Source organism: Primulina tabacum, chromosome 15 (assembly GCF_025594145.1).
Source record: "Primulina tabacum isolate GXHZ01 chromosome 15, ASM2559414v2, whole genome shotgun sequence".
NCBI lineage: Eukaryota > Viridiplantae > Streptophyta > Magnoliopsida > Lamiales > Gesneriaceae > Primulina > Primulina tabacum.
Window position 1 is genome coordinate 17,363,344 of NC_134564.1, and position 16,119 is coordinate 17,379,462.

A 16,119-nucleotide genomic window follows, 5' to 3' on the forward strand; every position below is an offset into this window, starting at 1 on the left:
TCCAATGGCCATTTGATTGACCATGGCACGATCTAGACATCTAGGAGCATGATATGAACCGTGGCTAAGGGCCATAGGCCAACCAAGATCCATACCAAGCAACAAAAGAAACGAAACCATATGCTGAAAAATGGAAGGGGCCGAATGGGGAAAGGGGCTGTTCTTGTTGATTATTTAAAAAACCGATGAGCCATGGACCAAGCCACCAAAAGGGAGACTTAGTCACGTCTTAGACATGCTAGGGAAGTGATCCAACCATGGCTAAAGGCCCTTGGGGCAGCCAAGATCAGATCCACAACCCTTGACACAAAACTGAAATTTCGAATCACATTTCTGCACTTATGGGGAACTTGCTGTCATTTCGGTTTTCCAGCAAGTATGGGGCTGGTTTGAATGGACCAACATGGTCCTAATGCATCCTACTACATGTATACAAGCCGCCTTTGGAGCCTAGAGTCGATCCAATACCTGAAACCATCAAAACTCAGAAAAACGTGAAGCTTGTCAAGGGAAGTCGAAAATTCTGCATGTGTGCTCCAAAATATTTTGACATGGATCTCGATTTTTACTTGCTAAAACATGATCATGTACTGAAAAATAAATGATAATATGACTTGATTGAGGTTTGAAAGAAATCTAGACATGCCTGGTTTCGTTTCGAAAGAAAACGAAAAGAAGAGACGAGACGGCGCGGAGGAGACGGAGTGGCTTGCTTCTCTACCTTTCTTGGCTCTCGATTTTTCTCCCTTTCTCCCTAGCTGTTATTCACGTTTTTTCTACTGAAAAGGGGTCTTATTTTCGGTGGAGGTGGAGGGGGGAGTGATGGTTATGAAGGTGAGGAGAAGGGTGCACAAAAATAGGATCATATCAAGACCAAGTCTTCATGCATTTGAATTTTGAATTTTGAATTGCTATCAAATGATCTCTTGGGTGGTTCTAGACTATAGTGGCCGATTTTATCATGCCAAACAAGGGTTAGGATAGTGGTCTAGTATTAATTAATTAAGGTGAAAAAATAGCTAAAAGAATTAGCATGCTAATCAACCAAGAATGGGTCAAAGGTGAGTTGGCAAGTCCTAGTTTGTTCTTCTAGGGGTGTGGCCGAAAATGCATGATAAATGGTAGGGGGAAAATTGATTATCTAGTAATTTAATAACCCTTAAAAGCCTTACTAATCCTTTAATTAATTTAGTGAACTAACCCCTTAATTAAGTAACTTAAATGAGCTCATTTCTTAATCACCTCCAATAATTAAATTAAAATCCTCAACTAACTTAAATAATTCCTTAAACTTCTTTTTAACTTAAATGAACTTACTTGCTAGCTAAATTAACTTCTGGAAATATTTCTCAAATCTTAAATTCTATCTCAAAACTCCAACTCCAGTCCGGCCTCACTGAAATAACTGAAATGCTAAAAAAATCAAACTACTGAACTGAAATAATGAATAATTAACTTCAAATAAATGCATTTAAAATAATTATGCAATGAAGTCAATTAAATTTTAAAAATCTAGAATTATACATGGATTATACGTCTACTGATTTACGGGTTCTACAGTATATATGTTGAAAACCTTACGTAGCTGTATGTCTTGAAGCTAAAATGCTTTTAAGAACATGCTCGATATGTGTAACAATGTCACGTACCAAAATTTTAAAGAAAAAGATGTTTTTGAAAATTTTAGAAAAATTGGGGAGTTAAAACAAAGAAATAAAGGGGTGGGAGTAAGGAGAAAGTTGAGAATAGTAATACTGAGTAAATTCAAATTTCCCCATCCTTTTATATAGCTAACTGTGTTTTTTCTAAATTATTACTATAACGAAATGAGAAATATCGGGAGCAGGGGAGGGTGCCCGAGCTGAGGAGAAATTCGGGTGTCAGAGTAGGGATGGCAACTTTTTCCACGGGTTTGGGGCCCTGCGGGGAAAGCCCGAAACGGAGATAGGGATCTCCGATTTTTTCGGGTTTGGATTCGGGTTCGGGGATTTAAAAAAATCCCCGATGTAATTCGGGACAGGTATGAGATTACTATCCTCATCCCCGAAATCCCCGAACTCGCCCCGAAAATAATATCAATAATAAAATAATAGTATTATTTATAATAATAACATTATTTTTTAAAATATTAATAATCTTATTATTATTAATATTGATATTGATATTGATATTGATATTAATATTAATGTTATCTCTAATAATAATAGATAATAATAAGTTTTGGTTTGAGAAAATATCTGAATTCGTCATCGTCTTGTCATATTAATATTTTGAAACTGGGGATGGGGATGAGAAGTTGATCCTCGAAGTTTCGGGTTTGGAGATTCTCCGAACCCGAAAAAGCGGGGATTGGGGCGGGTATGGGGGTGGGGATGGAATTCGGGGATGGGATGGGATGACAAACCCGCACCCGTCTCGGCCCATTGCCATCCCTATGTCAGAGTGACCCAATTTAATGCTGATTTTTTTATAATTCTTTTAAGATAATTTTTTTTTAAAAGAATAATCAAGAGAAATTTGTGAAACGCTGTATAACATTGTAATCGTTCACATCTTCGCGCATCTCAAATTCAAAACTTAGTGAAATTTTGAGTTGGATGCCGAAATATGCAGTAAAATTTATTATTATTATTATTACAATAACTTTTTTGTATCGTTTCTGAGAAACAATAGCATCATCAATGTTCACATTTAAGATCGCATCGTGTAATCTTTTCCGAAAATTACGTGATTTACTAAAAAATATTTGATATGATTTCAATAGATGTCATTTATCTCCAATATTCCACCGCTATATTTACCAAAAATATATATAATTTTAACCGTGACAACTTAACATATTGATCAATCATCTGTCCCAAATAAAAAAATCTAACTTATCTCTTATTATGTTATTAAGAATCAGTAACTATTTTTGTATGACTATTTTCTTATTATAGAAATAAAAAAATCTAACTTATATCTCTTATTATGTCACATATTTTTTTTATTAGTTTAATTATCGCCCTTTCATATAAATTACTCGTGCACTTTTAACAACTGAAATTCAAATATCATACAGCTCCATAAGTATAAAGAAACCAAGAAGCTATCTTTTATTTTACAGCTTTTGGCATTGGTAACAAAAAATCATAAGAAAAACCTTAAAACATATAATAATATCCACAAGAAATTACACCCCAAAAAAAATTACGGTGAAAAATTAAATGAACACACAATTTACACAAGCAGCACTAACCTGTTTGTTTATAAAGGCAAAAAATTGTAAAAGCGACCCAACTACGGCTGAGCCTGTGCTAAATTAGTAGACTATAATAATCCAAGTACAAGGAAAGGTAACTAAGATATAGAATTATACAACAGAGTTGAAACAATCCATGAAATTCCCATTTACTCAAATCTGGATATTACCATATCGACTATTACTCAGATACGGCAAAACGAATTGCTTCTCTTTCTATATGCGGTTTCTTGACATGAATGAAGTCATTGTTCGATTCAAGTAACATCCTTTTCCGCACCACCCCACATGCAAGCTCCGACTCCTTCCCCATTCAATTTTCATCCAAAATATATCACTACTTCAGTCTTGCTACTCTCTCTTTGCTTGCCCGTGTAGAAAGTGGCGACCCTCGTCTGTCACAAGAATTACCAAAAGAGAAGTGGATACTCATCCAGGAAGTTTTCATGAGAACCAAGATCATGAATAAGTTTTAACAAAAGAAATACCACTAGAGAAGTATTGAGTTATAGAGCTTTTACTAGAGAGTAGGTTACGATAAGGGAAAAGCACACCATTCAATTTAGCAGTGAAACATCAGAAAACAAGTGTGGTATACAACTCCAAGGGAAAAATTAACATATTGTCTATGATAAAACCAGAAACAACATAGGGCCAACACAAAAAAAAATATACCAGTTTCATTGTCAGATATGTCAGCAAGCTTCGAAATGGCATCAGTTAGTGCCTGTTCATGCTCCTGATAAGCACCAAAAGGCGAATTGGGAATTTTTATCGATGAGCCAATCTAAACAAAAGTTCAAATTTAGGCAAAAAAAATAGTAGATATTGGTGCTCTATCTAACCTTCAGCACTTTCATTGCTTTCTCCATCTCCAAAGGGTCTGGATGACTAGCACCAAAGACCCTCTCCACCTGTCAAATATCAACAATCAATTGATAGCACATGGCATCTTACATGTGCACTGTGAGAAACTGTTTTGTACCTCCTTAATTAGAGTATCAGTTTGAAGCAACTGTATATCATCTTGTGCCTTCTTTCCGATGCCATTCTGCGACGGTGGAAAGTCCTTTCTGGATTGACTTTTAGTTAGCCCTCTTCCTCGTCCTCTTCCTGCACCTGGAACATTCTCTCTCCCAACAGGCCGTTCCAACCCATGGCCCGGTTCGCCATAACCTTCATCCCATTGTATATCTTCAGGAGAAATCTTCATAGCAAAAACAACCAAAATAAGAAAGACATCTTTGTATTTCACAATTGAACATTTTAGTTTCATACACAAATTCCAGGGAATTCTTTCACTGATTTTTCTTCCATGGTGCTGCCACTACTATGCGAAAAGGAAACGTATCCCATGTCTTGTAGAGATTGCATACCAGTACACAGCTAGGCTTCCATTTTCTTTTTTCCATTTTGTTACAACTCATATTGGGATTATGCGGTCAGTTAAGGGTCCTGGTCCATATCAAACATAAAATTTACCTTATGCCAAGACATCCCTAAGCATCATATAACATTTCAAGTCCTTCCTACAAATGCTTAAGCCAAGACCATTGGTTACAATGCAAAGACATATATCAGTAACTACAAAATGAGAACATGTGTTTCAATGTAAAGCCAATATACAAAGAAATGAACATTAAAACTTGGTGTCGTCGTACGCACTTGAAAACATAAAATCTTTGGCATTACATAGTGCCCGATAATACTCCATTGGTGGCTCACTAAAAGTATGCCCACCTCATTATTTTCCATGAAATTATAGTGCTTTCACAATAATGCAAGCAACGCCAACCCAGATAAGATTGCAATTCATTGGAATGAAAAAAAAATATACGGTGTAAAAAATTATTTTAACATTAGCAAAAGATATCATCACAAAAAAACAAAAGTTAGCATGATTCCCAAGGAAAGGAGAAACCAATGACTAGAAAAATCTAATGGTCTCACCGGTAACGACATGAACCAATTCAGACCATAAACCCCTGTTGCAAACCTCAATTCTAAGCTTTTTAACTACAATTTAAATAGTAAAAAACTAACCAAACACCACATGTCTTAACAAAGGCACATTTTAAAAAAATACTGTAGCAAAGCTTTTTCATCCAAAAAAGCCAAAATACCAACAAGTGAAACTCAAAATGTAAATTCAAATCATTACTCAGTCATGATTCAATTAAAAGACATGACCAAAAACGCAACCCAAAAATTTATGATTCCATGCTCAGAATCTAACCATTACAAGATCAATAAAAGATTAATGCAAAGCTAAGGTTCCACATGTTTGATCATTTGCACTTATTCTGCCTATTCTCGAGTAATCTTTTCTTCACCAATATTATGATCGAATAGAGAATATTGTTTTAATAGAAATAATAGAAAACAATGGAAACTAATGAAGCATTCGTGAACACATCCACCAATTGCTAAAATATAGGCACTGAATGCATCGATATTTTAGTTGTAGATAAAGACAAACTCATTCAGTGGTTTCCAGCTATACACAAAAGTACAAAGCAATTGTCCAGTCAAAGGACCATAATGAACGTTGCATCAGAACATAAAAGACAAACGTTTCAGAAGGGCAGTCAAAGTCGAGACACAAAGCCCAAGGAACGAATTCAAAATGCAACGAATACAATTATTGAGTCTCACTTAACGATCAGTTCCCACGTATATAAATAGAGGCTCAGTGAAGACTCGATAGAAGTGAAATTTGTGGAAAACAAAAGAAAAGAGAGGGCACGCTAAATGCTTATCAGCTTTCAAGAAGCAAACCAGCCCAGAGGGACACTTCAACGTGTTATCAGCTTAGTTTAAGAAACTTATTTCCCTCAGTGTGTGAGAACATCCTTGCTCAGTTCTCACTCACGTGAGAACATCCTTGTTCAGTTCTCACTCACGTACATACTCAACACCACACAAATACAGTCTTGCACAAAGACGTTAAACTTGTGTATTTAGTCTTTCTCACATAGACGTTAAAGAAGTGTTGCCTGAGAGGTGTTGCCTTCAGTCTAGACTAGGAGTTCAGTTAGGCAGTGGATGAGTCCTAAACTGGGTGGGTTTGTACAAGTAGTTGTATAAATCAAAGTCTTATAGTGGATCCTACCCGAGGTGGTAGAAAGGGTGACATAGGAGCAGTTGAAGTCTCCGAACATCCATAAACATATCTTGTGTATTTAACTGATTAACTGTTGTTTTCAAACTGAGTTGATCAATTAAAGCATCCATCAGTTCAGTTCTTGCCATAACTGAACTGATATATGCGACAACTGATCCCCTGCTTTTCAGTTATTCAGTTTACATAAGTTAAAACGTTTTCTAATTTAATAGTCTTCTTCACGAAAGATTACTTTGAGTTTCTTCCGCTTGGTTTTTAACCAAACTCGATTTAATTCATCGGTGTTAACATTCTTAGAACACGAGCTATTGCAGCTCATTGGAGAATATTGTGTTTAAAATGCCTTCAAAGGCACCAGCACACGATCCTTCAATTGGTATCAGAGCTAGCTGTTCTAAGAAGAACATTTGAAGAAAACTGTGTTTTAAAATATGTTACTTTAAAATAGTGTTAAAAGCTATTTAAAAGTATTTCATACAATTTTCAAAACTATTTGAAAATGTTTATCTATCACTCATTGTGAAGGGTTGAGAGGATTGTTTCTGCAACTAACGTTGTAGCCACTTCTCTCGACTCCTAGCTTTGGGGCTTTAATCAGCCTGCAGGGTCCTGAGCTTCACATGTCAAGATGCACAGCTAAATTGTTCGATGAACAAGATTTCAGTTGCAAGCCTACCAGGTCAGCTGTTCTTCAGACGAAACTCATCCTTGCTGGGACGTTGGTTGATTCAATCACCAGATGTACTTCGTTTAAGCCTAGTTTGAGTCTGCTCGACCAGTTGGGTAAGCACAGAGATCAAGTGCAAGACAAATTAGCTCATTTCTCTAGCAAATTGAACTCACGACCAGTGCAACATTTCAAGCAGTCAAGGCAACCAGTTGTTGGTATATTCAGTTCTGTCACACATAAACCGACTGATATCTGATGTTGTTTAAAATATGCTATTGTAGCAATTTTCCTTTCAACTGATGTTTATACTCAAACGTAAAATACAAGGAAGTTTATTTGATTAAATAAACATCATGCTTATTTAGCTGTGATTCGTTGTGACTGAATGGATATTTCCAGATTTTTTGTCTACGTTGCTTGAATGATTATAATCTCTGAATGAACGATTAAATAATTACTTTTCAAATATGAGCTTTTATTCAATTTTTCAGGGGGAGTTTTTCTTGTACTCTCAAACTGAATAATTGTTTCTCAATCAGTTTTTAAAATTCAGTTGTTAAGGAGGAGCTTTCTTCAACTGAAGGTGCTCTCTTAACTCTATTTTTCAAGAGGTTTTCAATTCAGTCTTTGAGGGGGAGTTTTTCTTTTAGCCTCAATCCTTAAATTGTTTTTCAAAACCGTCTTTAATTCAGTTCTTGAGGGGAGCCTTTAACGATGTTTAAATGGACTAACCTTGAACTGAATATATTGTTCCTAACTGCTCAAGTTTTGTGATCATCAAAAAGGGGGAGATTGTTAAGACTTTTCAGTTCGCAATCTTAATTTTGATGTTAACAAAACTTGTTATTTTGTGTTACAAATGATTTACCTTAGTATGCAGAAGCTAGGATCAGTTACGAGTTGTTTACATCGCAAACTGAAGATCCAACTGATCGCACAAATCAAATTAGGGGAACTGATACGTCAAATGAGCAATTCAGCTGATCGTCCAGTTGATAGGTGGTTCAGCAGGGCCGAAAGAGTGTTCAACTGATGAAGAAGCCCAGCTGATCGGTTCAACTGAATGAGAGTGAAATCAGTTCAACTGACAAGTCAACTGATTTCACCAGCCCAACTGAAGATCAGTTCAGCTGACTAGTTCGGAGCGTCAGTTAAGAATCTTTCAGTTGTAGATGAAGACAATCTCATTCAGTGGTTTCCAGCTATACACAAAGGTACAAAGAAATTGTCCAGTCAAAGAACAATAATGAACGTTGGATCAGAGCATAAAAGACGAACGTTTCAGAAGGGCAGTCAAAGTCGAGACACAAAGCCCAATGAACGAATTCAAAATGCAACGAATACAATTATTGAGTCTCACTGTACGATCAGTTCCCGCGTATATAATAGAAGATCAGTGAAGACTCGATAGAAGTGAGAAGTGTGGAAAACAAAATAAAAGAGAGGGCACGCTGAATGCTTGTCAGCTTTCAAAAAGCATACCAGCCCAGAGGGACACTTCAACGTGTTATCAGCTTAGTTTAAGAAGCTTATTTCCCTCAGTGTGTGAGAACATTCTTGTTCAGTTCTCACACACGTACATACTCACCACCCACCAAATACAGTCTTGCACAAAGACGTTAAACTTGTGTATGTAGTCTTTCTCACATAGATGTTAAAGAAGTGTTGCCTGAGAGGTGCTGCCTTCAGTCTAGACTAGGAGTTCAGTTAGGCAGTGGATAAGTCCAAAGCTGGGTGGGTTTGTACAAGTAGTTGTATAAATCAAAGTCTTCTAGTGGATCCTACTCGAGGTGGTAGAAGGGATGACGTAGGAGCAGTTGAAATCTCAGAACATCCATAAACATATCTTGTGTATTTAACTGATTAACTGTTGTTTTCAAACTGACATGATCAGTTAGAGCATCCGTCAGTTCAGTTCTTCAGTTAGAGCATCTGTCAATTCAGTTCTTGCCATAACTGAACTGATATATGCGACAACTGATCCCCTGCTTTTCAGTTATTCAGTTTACATAAGTTAAAACGTTTTCCAATTTAAGAGTATTATTCACGAAGGATTACTTTGAGTTTCTTCCGCTTGGTTTTTAACCAAACTCGATTTAATTTATCGGTGTTAACATTCTTAGAACACGAGCTATTGCAGCTCATTGGAGAATATTGTGTTTGAAATGCATTCACAGGCACCAGCACACGATCCTTCACAATCCCATAGATGCTATTTTTAAATGATATATAACTGGAGAAAAGAGTGTGTATCTACCTCTGACAGGTTGACCCATTCCCATGTTTCATATGAAGTGCCTATATCATACACAAGGGCATGTCTCTCCTGGAAAACCACACAGACAAAGTTACGCATAAACTGAGCATAATTAAGTCGTCAAACCACAAAATTTGTACATATACCTTTTCTGGATCATAATTAGTTATTACAGCTTCATAGAAACTATTATCGTCAGGCCATCTGGTTCTGACTTTCCTTCCAATCAATGGATCAAATGAAGCAGCTTCTGCGGGCTCATTCGTAAGGCCACCAGATGACATGCGGTTACCAAATTTACCTCTTACAGCTGGACCAAAGGGATACTGCATTTTCATTGACGATGCCCCGGCCGGTACCTGACCCATAAAACAAATTGTAACTAAAAATAAATATCTGTAGATGTGCAGCAGAATTAAACTGAGCAAATTGTAACTAAAAATAAATATCTGTAGATGTGCAGCAGAATTAAACTGAGCAAATAATGAACCCTAAACTCACAGATTTATGCTTTTTGCCTTTTGCACCCATCGTGGGTGCACGCTTTGCAGCTGATGAAGACGGCTGGTTGTTTGTAGCCATCACCTGTGGGTGGAAAGCAGGAGATGGCACACCAAAGGACTGAGAAGTTAGTGAAGGAGCTATCTTCTGTTTCTTACGAGAAGCTGAGATGGAAGGACTAGGTATTGGATCATGGACAGCTTGACTGGCTCCTCGCATGGCTGGTTGAAGCCCACAAGACTGTCTCCACTCCCTGATTTTTATTCCCGCGATTGTTGTAGGAAAACGTGGAAAAACATGAGTTTTATATAAGCTTGAAAACAGGGTATGGTTCCCATAAAAGGACAAAGCTTTCACAAACCTTATTCTTTGGATTGTTTCATCTGCATTAACCCTACTAAGAAGATCCCTGTGCTCTTCATTTGATAATCTCAATTCTCTTCTGAGCTCGGTAATTAAACCTTCCTTCTCCTGAAGAAATTAAATGAAATCAAGATTCAGTCATATCTTATCAAAATTTCATGCCAAAATTTACATAATGAATGCCATAAAAATTACCCAACTAATGGCATCAGCTTGAGCTTTAAAGGCTCTTAGAATTGAAACGTATGCTTCCTGCTCGAGCTGATGAATTTTAGCTTCCATATCAGTCTCCTCATACACCCTGGGGTACGGCATTGAACCAAAGGTAGCTGGTCTTCCATTACCGGAAATGCGGCCACCTCGTGACATTCTATTTTGATGTGGTGGAGGAAAATCATCATCAGTTCCTGCAACAGCGACAAAACGGGAAAAATCAATTGTTTTGCCAAACAAGGTACAAAGAACGAAATGATAAAAATTCCCATGGCAAGTGGAAAAACAAACATGTAATCTGAACATGGGTCGGCATATAAATAGTTTAATAAAAGAAATTATTATCCTAGACTTAGGTTGCTCATCTAAAATTTATTAATATTGTAACCTGTGATTCTCTCAAATACCCCAATTCTTACACTAAACTCACCTTCCCAAATCAGCGCAATATTGTAGCCTTGGCATATGCTTATAAGTGAATGTGTAAGGTGATCCAATACAATATTTCCTCAAATAATAACTTTCCAACATACATAATATAAGGGAACAAAAACAACTTAACAAGGATCAGGACATCAGCTTATCTAATCTAAATCAGTGCCAGACTGTAAAGAAAGTACAGCACACTATAATAAGATTTGAAAACTAAACAAACACTAGGTATCCAAGTTATTGCCATCAAAAGAGACTATTTTTTCCCAAATTACAGTAATGGCATGGAACAGAAAACGCAGAATAAGCAAAGGATTGGCTGCATCATAACTTAAGTTTGCACCTGTTTCCAAGATGTAAAACATAGGATCTCTTTATTATGCATGAGACTACAAGGGATCAAATATCCATCAGCACAATACAAGTCAACAACGGTTATAGTAAATACCACCAACGGTGACTTTGGTCAACCAATGGAATGCATCAAATGAAACACAACACAATGTGGAACAGTAAAGTGTGAAAATGAATATGCATATATTTTGAAATTGGTTACAATAATGTACGTGGATGACTTATTCTAGCTTTCTCACTAGTGTGGTCTAAACTGATTGACCAGAACGAAAAGGATCAGACACTGCAAATTGGGAAAAAAATGATCAAACAGTTTCCAAACAATTCAAAGTTCACATTCATGAGTCAAATGTGGTATAATAATAACCTAAAACTTAACATGTGTGCATACGACCATAGTCCCACTACTCCCCAAATAACAAGCACTAATAAAACCAAATCTACTTGTGCTTTATTTTGACAAAGATTAGCAAATTTGCACGTGTACACTAATTGGAGTCAATCATAAAAACTCTTTTTTGTTTATTCTCATTAGAAGGCTGATCCTTAATATCAGTGTTAGCATAATAATTCATTCTGCAAAGTATCAAAGTACTACGACAATATTTTGTTGGCACATAAAGTCTCGAACAAACACTAATTGCAGAGCAGAGACTTTTAATGAAACATATGGTACAATGAAGGGACGCATGGGATCAAACCATATCTTTTCTCAGACAAAATCAATTAATCTAAACTTATTATTACTTTTCTTCCCACAGCCGCATCATGAAAACCCGCAACATCTTTTACAATTTTTGATAATTCAGTGACCGCTAAATTGGAAAACTAAGTGCTAATCCTATTTTCTCATTTATCATTAAATTTCTCTAAAAGTTTCAGAAATTATTTGGCATAGCTATCAAGTTCGAAACAAACAGACTAAACACTGTAGTATAAATTTCCCTGACACGCGAACCAACCAAAATAACCAAACTTTAACCAGAATCCAGAAAGTTTTACAAAAGGAAATCAACAAAGAATTATCAAATAACATTGTAACAAATAATTTGCTAAACCGCCCAAAAAGATAAAGACAAAATGCCTGCTTTAATCAAAGACCCCTGGCGACATTTTCCAATTTCCAGCTAGACATCTGAGGATCTCATGAAATTCTGAAGTGGAAAAGAAAATAAAATTTCTATTTTTCGAAGAAACACTCAATACTTGATACCCAAACCCCTAATTGAACTGTCATAACAAACATAGTTAAATAAACCCTCATCAAGACGACAATGCACATAACTTTCACAAAACCTAATCCCAACTTTTCAAACCCCGACATCAATAAACTACGCAAATCGATATAAATACAATTTACTGGCAGAAACCGAAATTTCATGCACTTCAGAGAGAATTACGCACCACTGCTGTCGTACGGCTCGTAGTCCATAGACAGCTTTTGCTTTTGCACACCGAAATCGAAATACGTCGCAGTTCAAAATAACGAAACCCTAGAATTCATCCTCGAAACTACAGAAACTCGCAGAAAATCCTACTAAAGATCGCAACTTTACCAAGTTAACACAACGAAACGAGCATAAAACGAGAAGCTTAGATTCGATTTTGTATGATTTTGCGAACTTTCGAGTGTGCGCAAGAGTCTGCACCCGGACGTGAAATTGGTCGATGAAATTAGGTTTTGAATTGTGGGGTTTGAGTCCACGCTTGTTCGCACGTGCGAATTAGAAAGAATTGGAAGATGGATTGTTATTAATTATAAGTTTACCTTTTAAGTGATAATGACTTGTGCAATGAGTTAGTCAACAATATCAAGAGACATGGTTCGATTAAAGAATGGCCACCAAATTTGACATAAAAAATTTATCAAGAGAAAATTACTTCAGTCTCTGATGAATCACAATGAAGGGTCTATTGGTGCTGAAAAACATATTTTATTTTTTAATTATTTTTTTATATTGATATTATCTATTTAAAGTTTTTCATTTCTATATTATAAGATTTTGCTAGATTCATATCTGAAAATTAGAGGATTTGTTTTTAATTTAATATTTATCTCTAAGATATGTTGTCCTTATTTAAAAGAGTTTATTCCTAACAAAACTCTAATAGTTCTATATATCATGGGACTCTTGTATAGAATGTGGAGGAAGTCAAACAAAGGAATACATATAGAGAGCTTGAGGGACGCACGGAAGGATGTTCTTGAACATAAGAAAAATATGAGAGCCGAGCTTATTTTGGTGAGAAATTTTTGTGGGATAAGTGATCACTTTGCTATGTTACTGATCCGTGTTGAGGACACTTGAATGACAACAATCGTGTGGAGTGTTTCTTGAAGAGTCTCGGTCGTCTTTATTTTATGTGACATAAGATTTGCATATGTGGTTATATTAATTGGTTTTAGTTGCAATTTATTTCCTTGGGTTGTCAAGATATATAGTTTTTATATTTGTGATTAGTATTGATTTTTGTAAACAATTTACAAGTTTTCGAGTGATAATTTTTTCCATGAGGCAAATACTCGTACATAATTTAATCTGTCTTATTCTGGTTATAAAAATTTACGCATGTGTTAAATAATTTATTTCGCTACATGTTGTGAATGGTGTTGACAACACCGACACACAACATTATAATTTGGTACACGCATTTTATCGTTTCTGCACTTTTATGTTAAACAACCCTTTCCAAATGTATCAGAGCAAACTCTTGATATACTAAGTGATTGATTTTGGTTATTTTTTGTTTATACAAACGAAAGTGCAATGGACGTGTTGTAAGCTAAATCTGCTTTTCGACCACCGATTCTATATGGATCTAACTATGCCATTTGGAAAGTGAAGATTAGGGTTTGCATCAAATCCATTGAAAAAAGGGCGTGACAACGAGTTTTGGATGGTTGGATCTCTCCTAGATCTGTTGATGCTGACGGAAACAGTCGTATAAAAGCAGAGAGTGCGTGGACAATTGATAAAGTTCAAACTCAAATTTTACCTCGAAGGCGCTCATTACAACAAAAATGGCTTTTTCGCAGCGCACATATGGGCTTTCCGCAGCACGCATTGCACACTGCAAAGTTGCAAGCTATTGAAAGTTCAAGATTATCCGCGGCGTACATGTACACGTTGTTAATACTATTATTCACGGCATGCATATGTACGCCATTCATACAACTATCTGCAGCATGCAATGTACGCCGTTAATATTCATAGAACATCTAAAAATTAGCGACGATTTTTGACAAAACCGTCGCTAATCGACGACGGTTCATAACTGAAGACGCCGTCGTTAATTTAGCGACAGTTTATAATTCGTCGCTAGTTTAGCGACGATCTTTAAATTTAGCGACGGTTATAACCATCGCTAAATTTTCGCGACGGTTTAAAAACAGTCGCTAAATTTTTAGTAAAAATAAAAACAATTACTTTTATAATTTAATAAATTTTAAAAAAAACTATAATACAACTATGATAACTAACAGTTGAAAAATTAACCAAAAATTGAAACAAAAAAACGTACCTAAATGGAAACTAAAATCGTATTAGAAAAAATTTTAAGTGTTGTAAAGTGGTGTGGAGTAAAATGGAACGAAAATCGGATATTTATAGATAATTTGCGACTATTAGCGACGGTTGTCCATTAAACCGTTGCTATTGGCGATGGTTAAAAGAGAACCGTCGCACATAGCAACGGTTTTTTATTAAACCGTCGCTGATCTACGGCTATTAGCAACGGTTGAAGAGAATCGTCGCTAAAAGCGACAGTGTTTTTATTAAACCGTCACCGATCTTAAATATGCGATGGTTTATTGTAAACCAGTCGCAACCTTTAAAGTAGCGACGGATTTCACAAAGCCGTCGCTCATTTAAAAATTCGAACCCATTTTCCGCAGCGTGCTAATAATATGCATGCCGTGAATAATACTATTGACGGCGTGCGATTAATGTACGCCGTTAATGTCTAAACACGATTTTTTTTAAAAAATTATTTACTTTTAACAGCGCACATAAACATACACGCTGTTAATAATACTATTAATGGCGTACCTTTATTGTGCGCTGCAAAAATCGCATAGGTTATTAACAACTCACATATAACTGAACACTGTCGTTTATATAATTTATTAACAGTACACATAAATGCATGCTGCGGATTTTACTATCCGCAGTGTGATTTTAATGCACACTGTTATTTCTTTCAAGTGCAACACTATTAACAGCGCACATATGGGTGCACGCCATGAAAAGTAGTATTCGCAGCGTGCTTTTAATGCATTCTATTGATGACGTGCTGCGGAAAATCATTTTTCTTGTAGTGGCTTAATGCTATTTTCACCTCTGTTGATGTCAACATGTTCAGCCTTATAACCAATTGCATCTCTGCCAAAGAAGCATGAGACATCCTTCAGAAGCACTGTGAAGGGTCTGAGAGTGTACGCAGAACCAAACTCATGATGCTAACCTCCAAATTTGAAAGCTTGAGAATGGAGGAGAACGAGAGTATTGTTGAATATAATCGAAGATGGCGTGATATTGCAAATGAAGCTTTCAGTCTTTGTGATCCTATGTCGAATGAAAGACTGGTTAGCAAAGTCCTGAGATCCCTTCCAGAACGCATCAACATCAAAATATGTGTTATTGATGAGTCTAAGAATACTTTTACACTTAACCTGGAAGATTTGATCATCTCGCTCAGAAAATTTGAGATAAACCTAGACTTTCAAAAAACGGATAAAGGGAAGGCAGTTGCAATTCAAGTTTCTGACAATTCATTCCATGATCTGATTCAGGAAGTAAATGAATCTGACCTGTGTGAAGATTCAATCTCTCTGATAACGAAAAAATTCGGTGATTACCTCAAAAGGATGAGGGACAAAAAGAAAATCGTTCAAACACCAAAACCTTCATTTGTTTTTTCTGAAAAGAACAAAAGACATGCATCTTCTCAAGGAAAGTTTAGGC

The 16,119-nt window shown here is 36.1% G+C and overlaps 1 protein-coding gene across 1 annotated transcript; it reads right to left on the minus strand.

Moving 5' to 3' along the window:
* Positions 1-3,070: 3,070 nt before the first annotated feature.
* LOC142526856 (protein EMSY-LIKE 3-like) lies at positions 3,071-12,874 on the minus strand. The gene is made up of 10 exons (XM_075631489.1): positions 12,560-12,874; positions 10,352-10,563; positions 10,155-10,264; positions 9,794-10,046; positions 9,439-9,651; positions 9,293-9,361; positions 4,227-4,448; positions 4,087-4,155; positions 3,917-3,980; positions 3,071-3,636 (listed from the first exon to the last, which is right to left on the minus strand). The coding sequence occupies exons 1-10, from the start codon at positions 12,585-12,587 to the stop codon at positions 3,593-3,595; spliced, it is 1,284 nt and encodes a 427-aa protein (XP_075487604.1). The 5' UTR covers positions 12,588-12,874; the 3' UTR covers positions 3,071-3,592.
* Between the last annotated feature and the right edge of the window lie 3,245 nt (positions 12,875-16,119).

Coding starts and splice junctions, on each gene's coding strand:
- LOC142526856 (XM_075631489.1), bottom strand. CDS start 12,587: ATGGACTACGAGCCGTACGACAGCAGTG. Junction 4,156..4,226: donor CTGATACTCTAATTAAGGAG/GTACAAAACAGT, acceptor GATATTTGACAG/GTGGAGAGGGTCTTTGGTGC. Junction 3,981..4,086: donor AAGCAATGAAAGTGCTGAAG/GTTAGATAGAGC, acceptor GGTGCTTATCAG/GAGCATGAACAGGCACTAAC.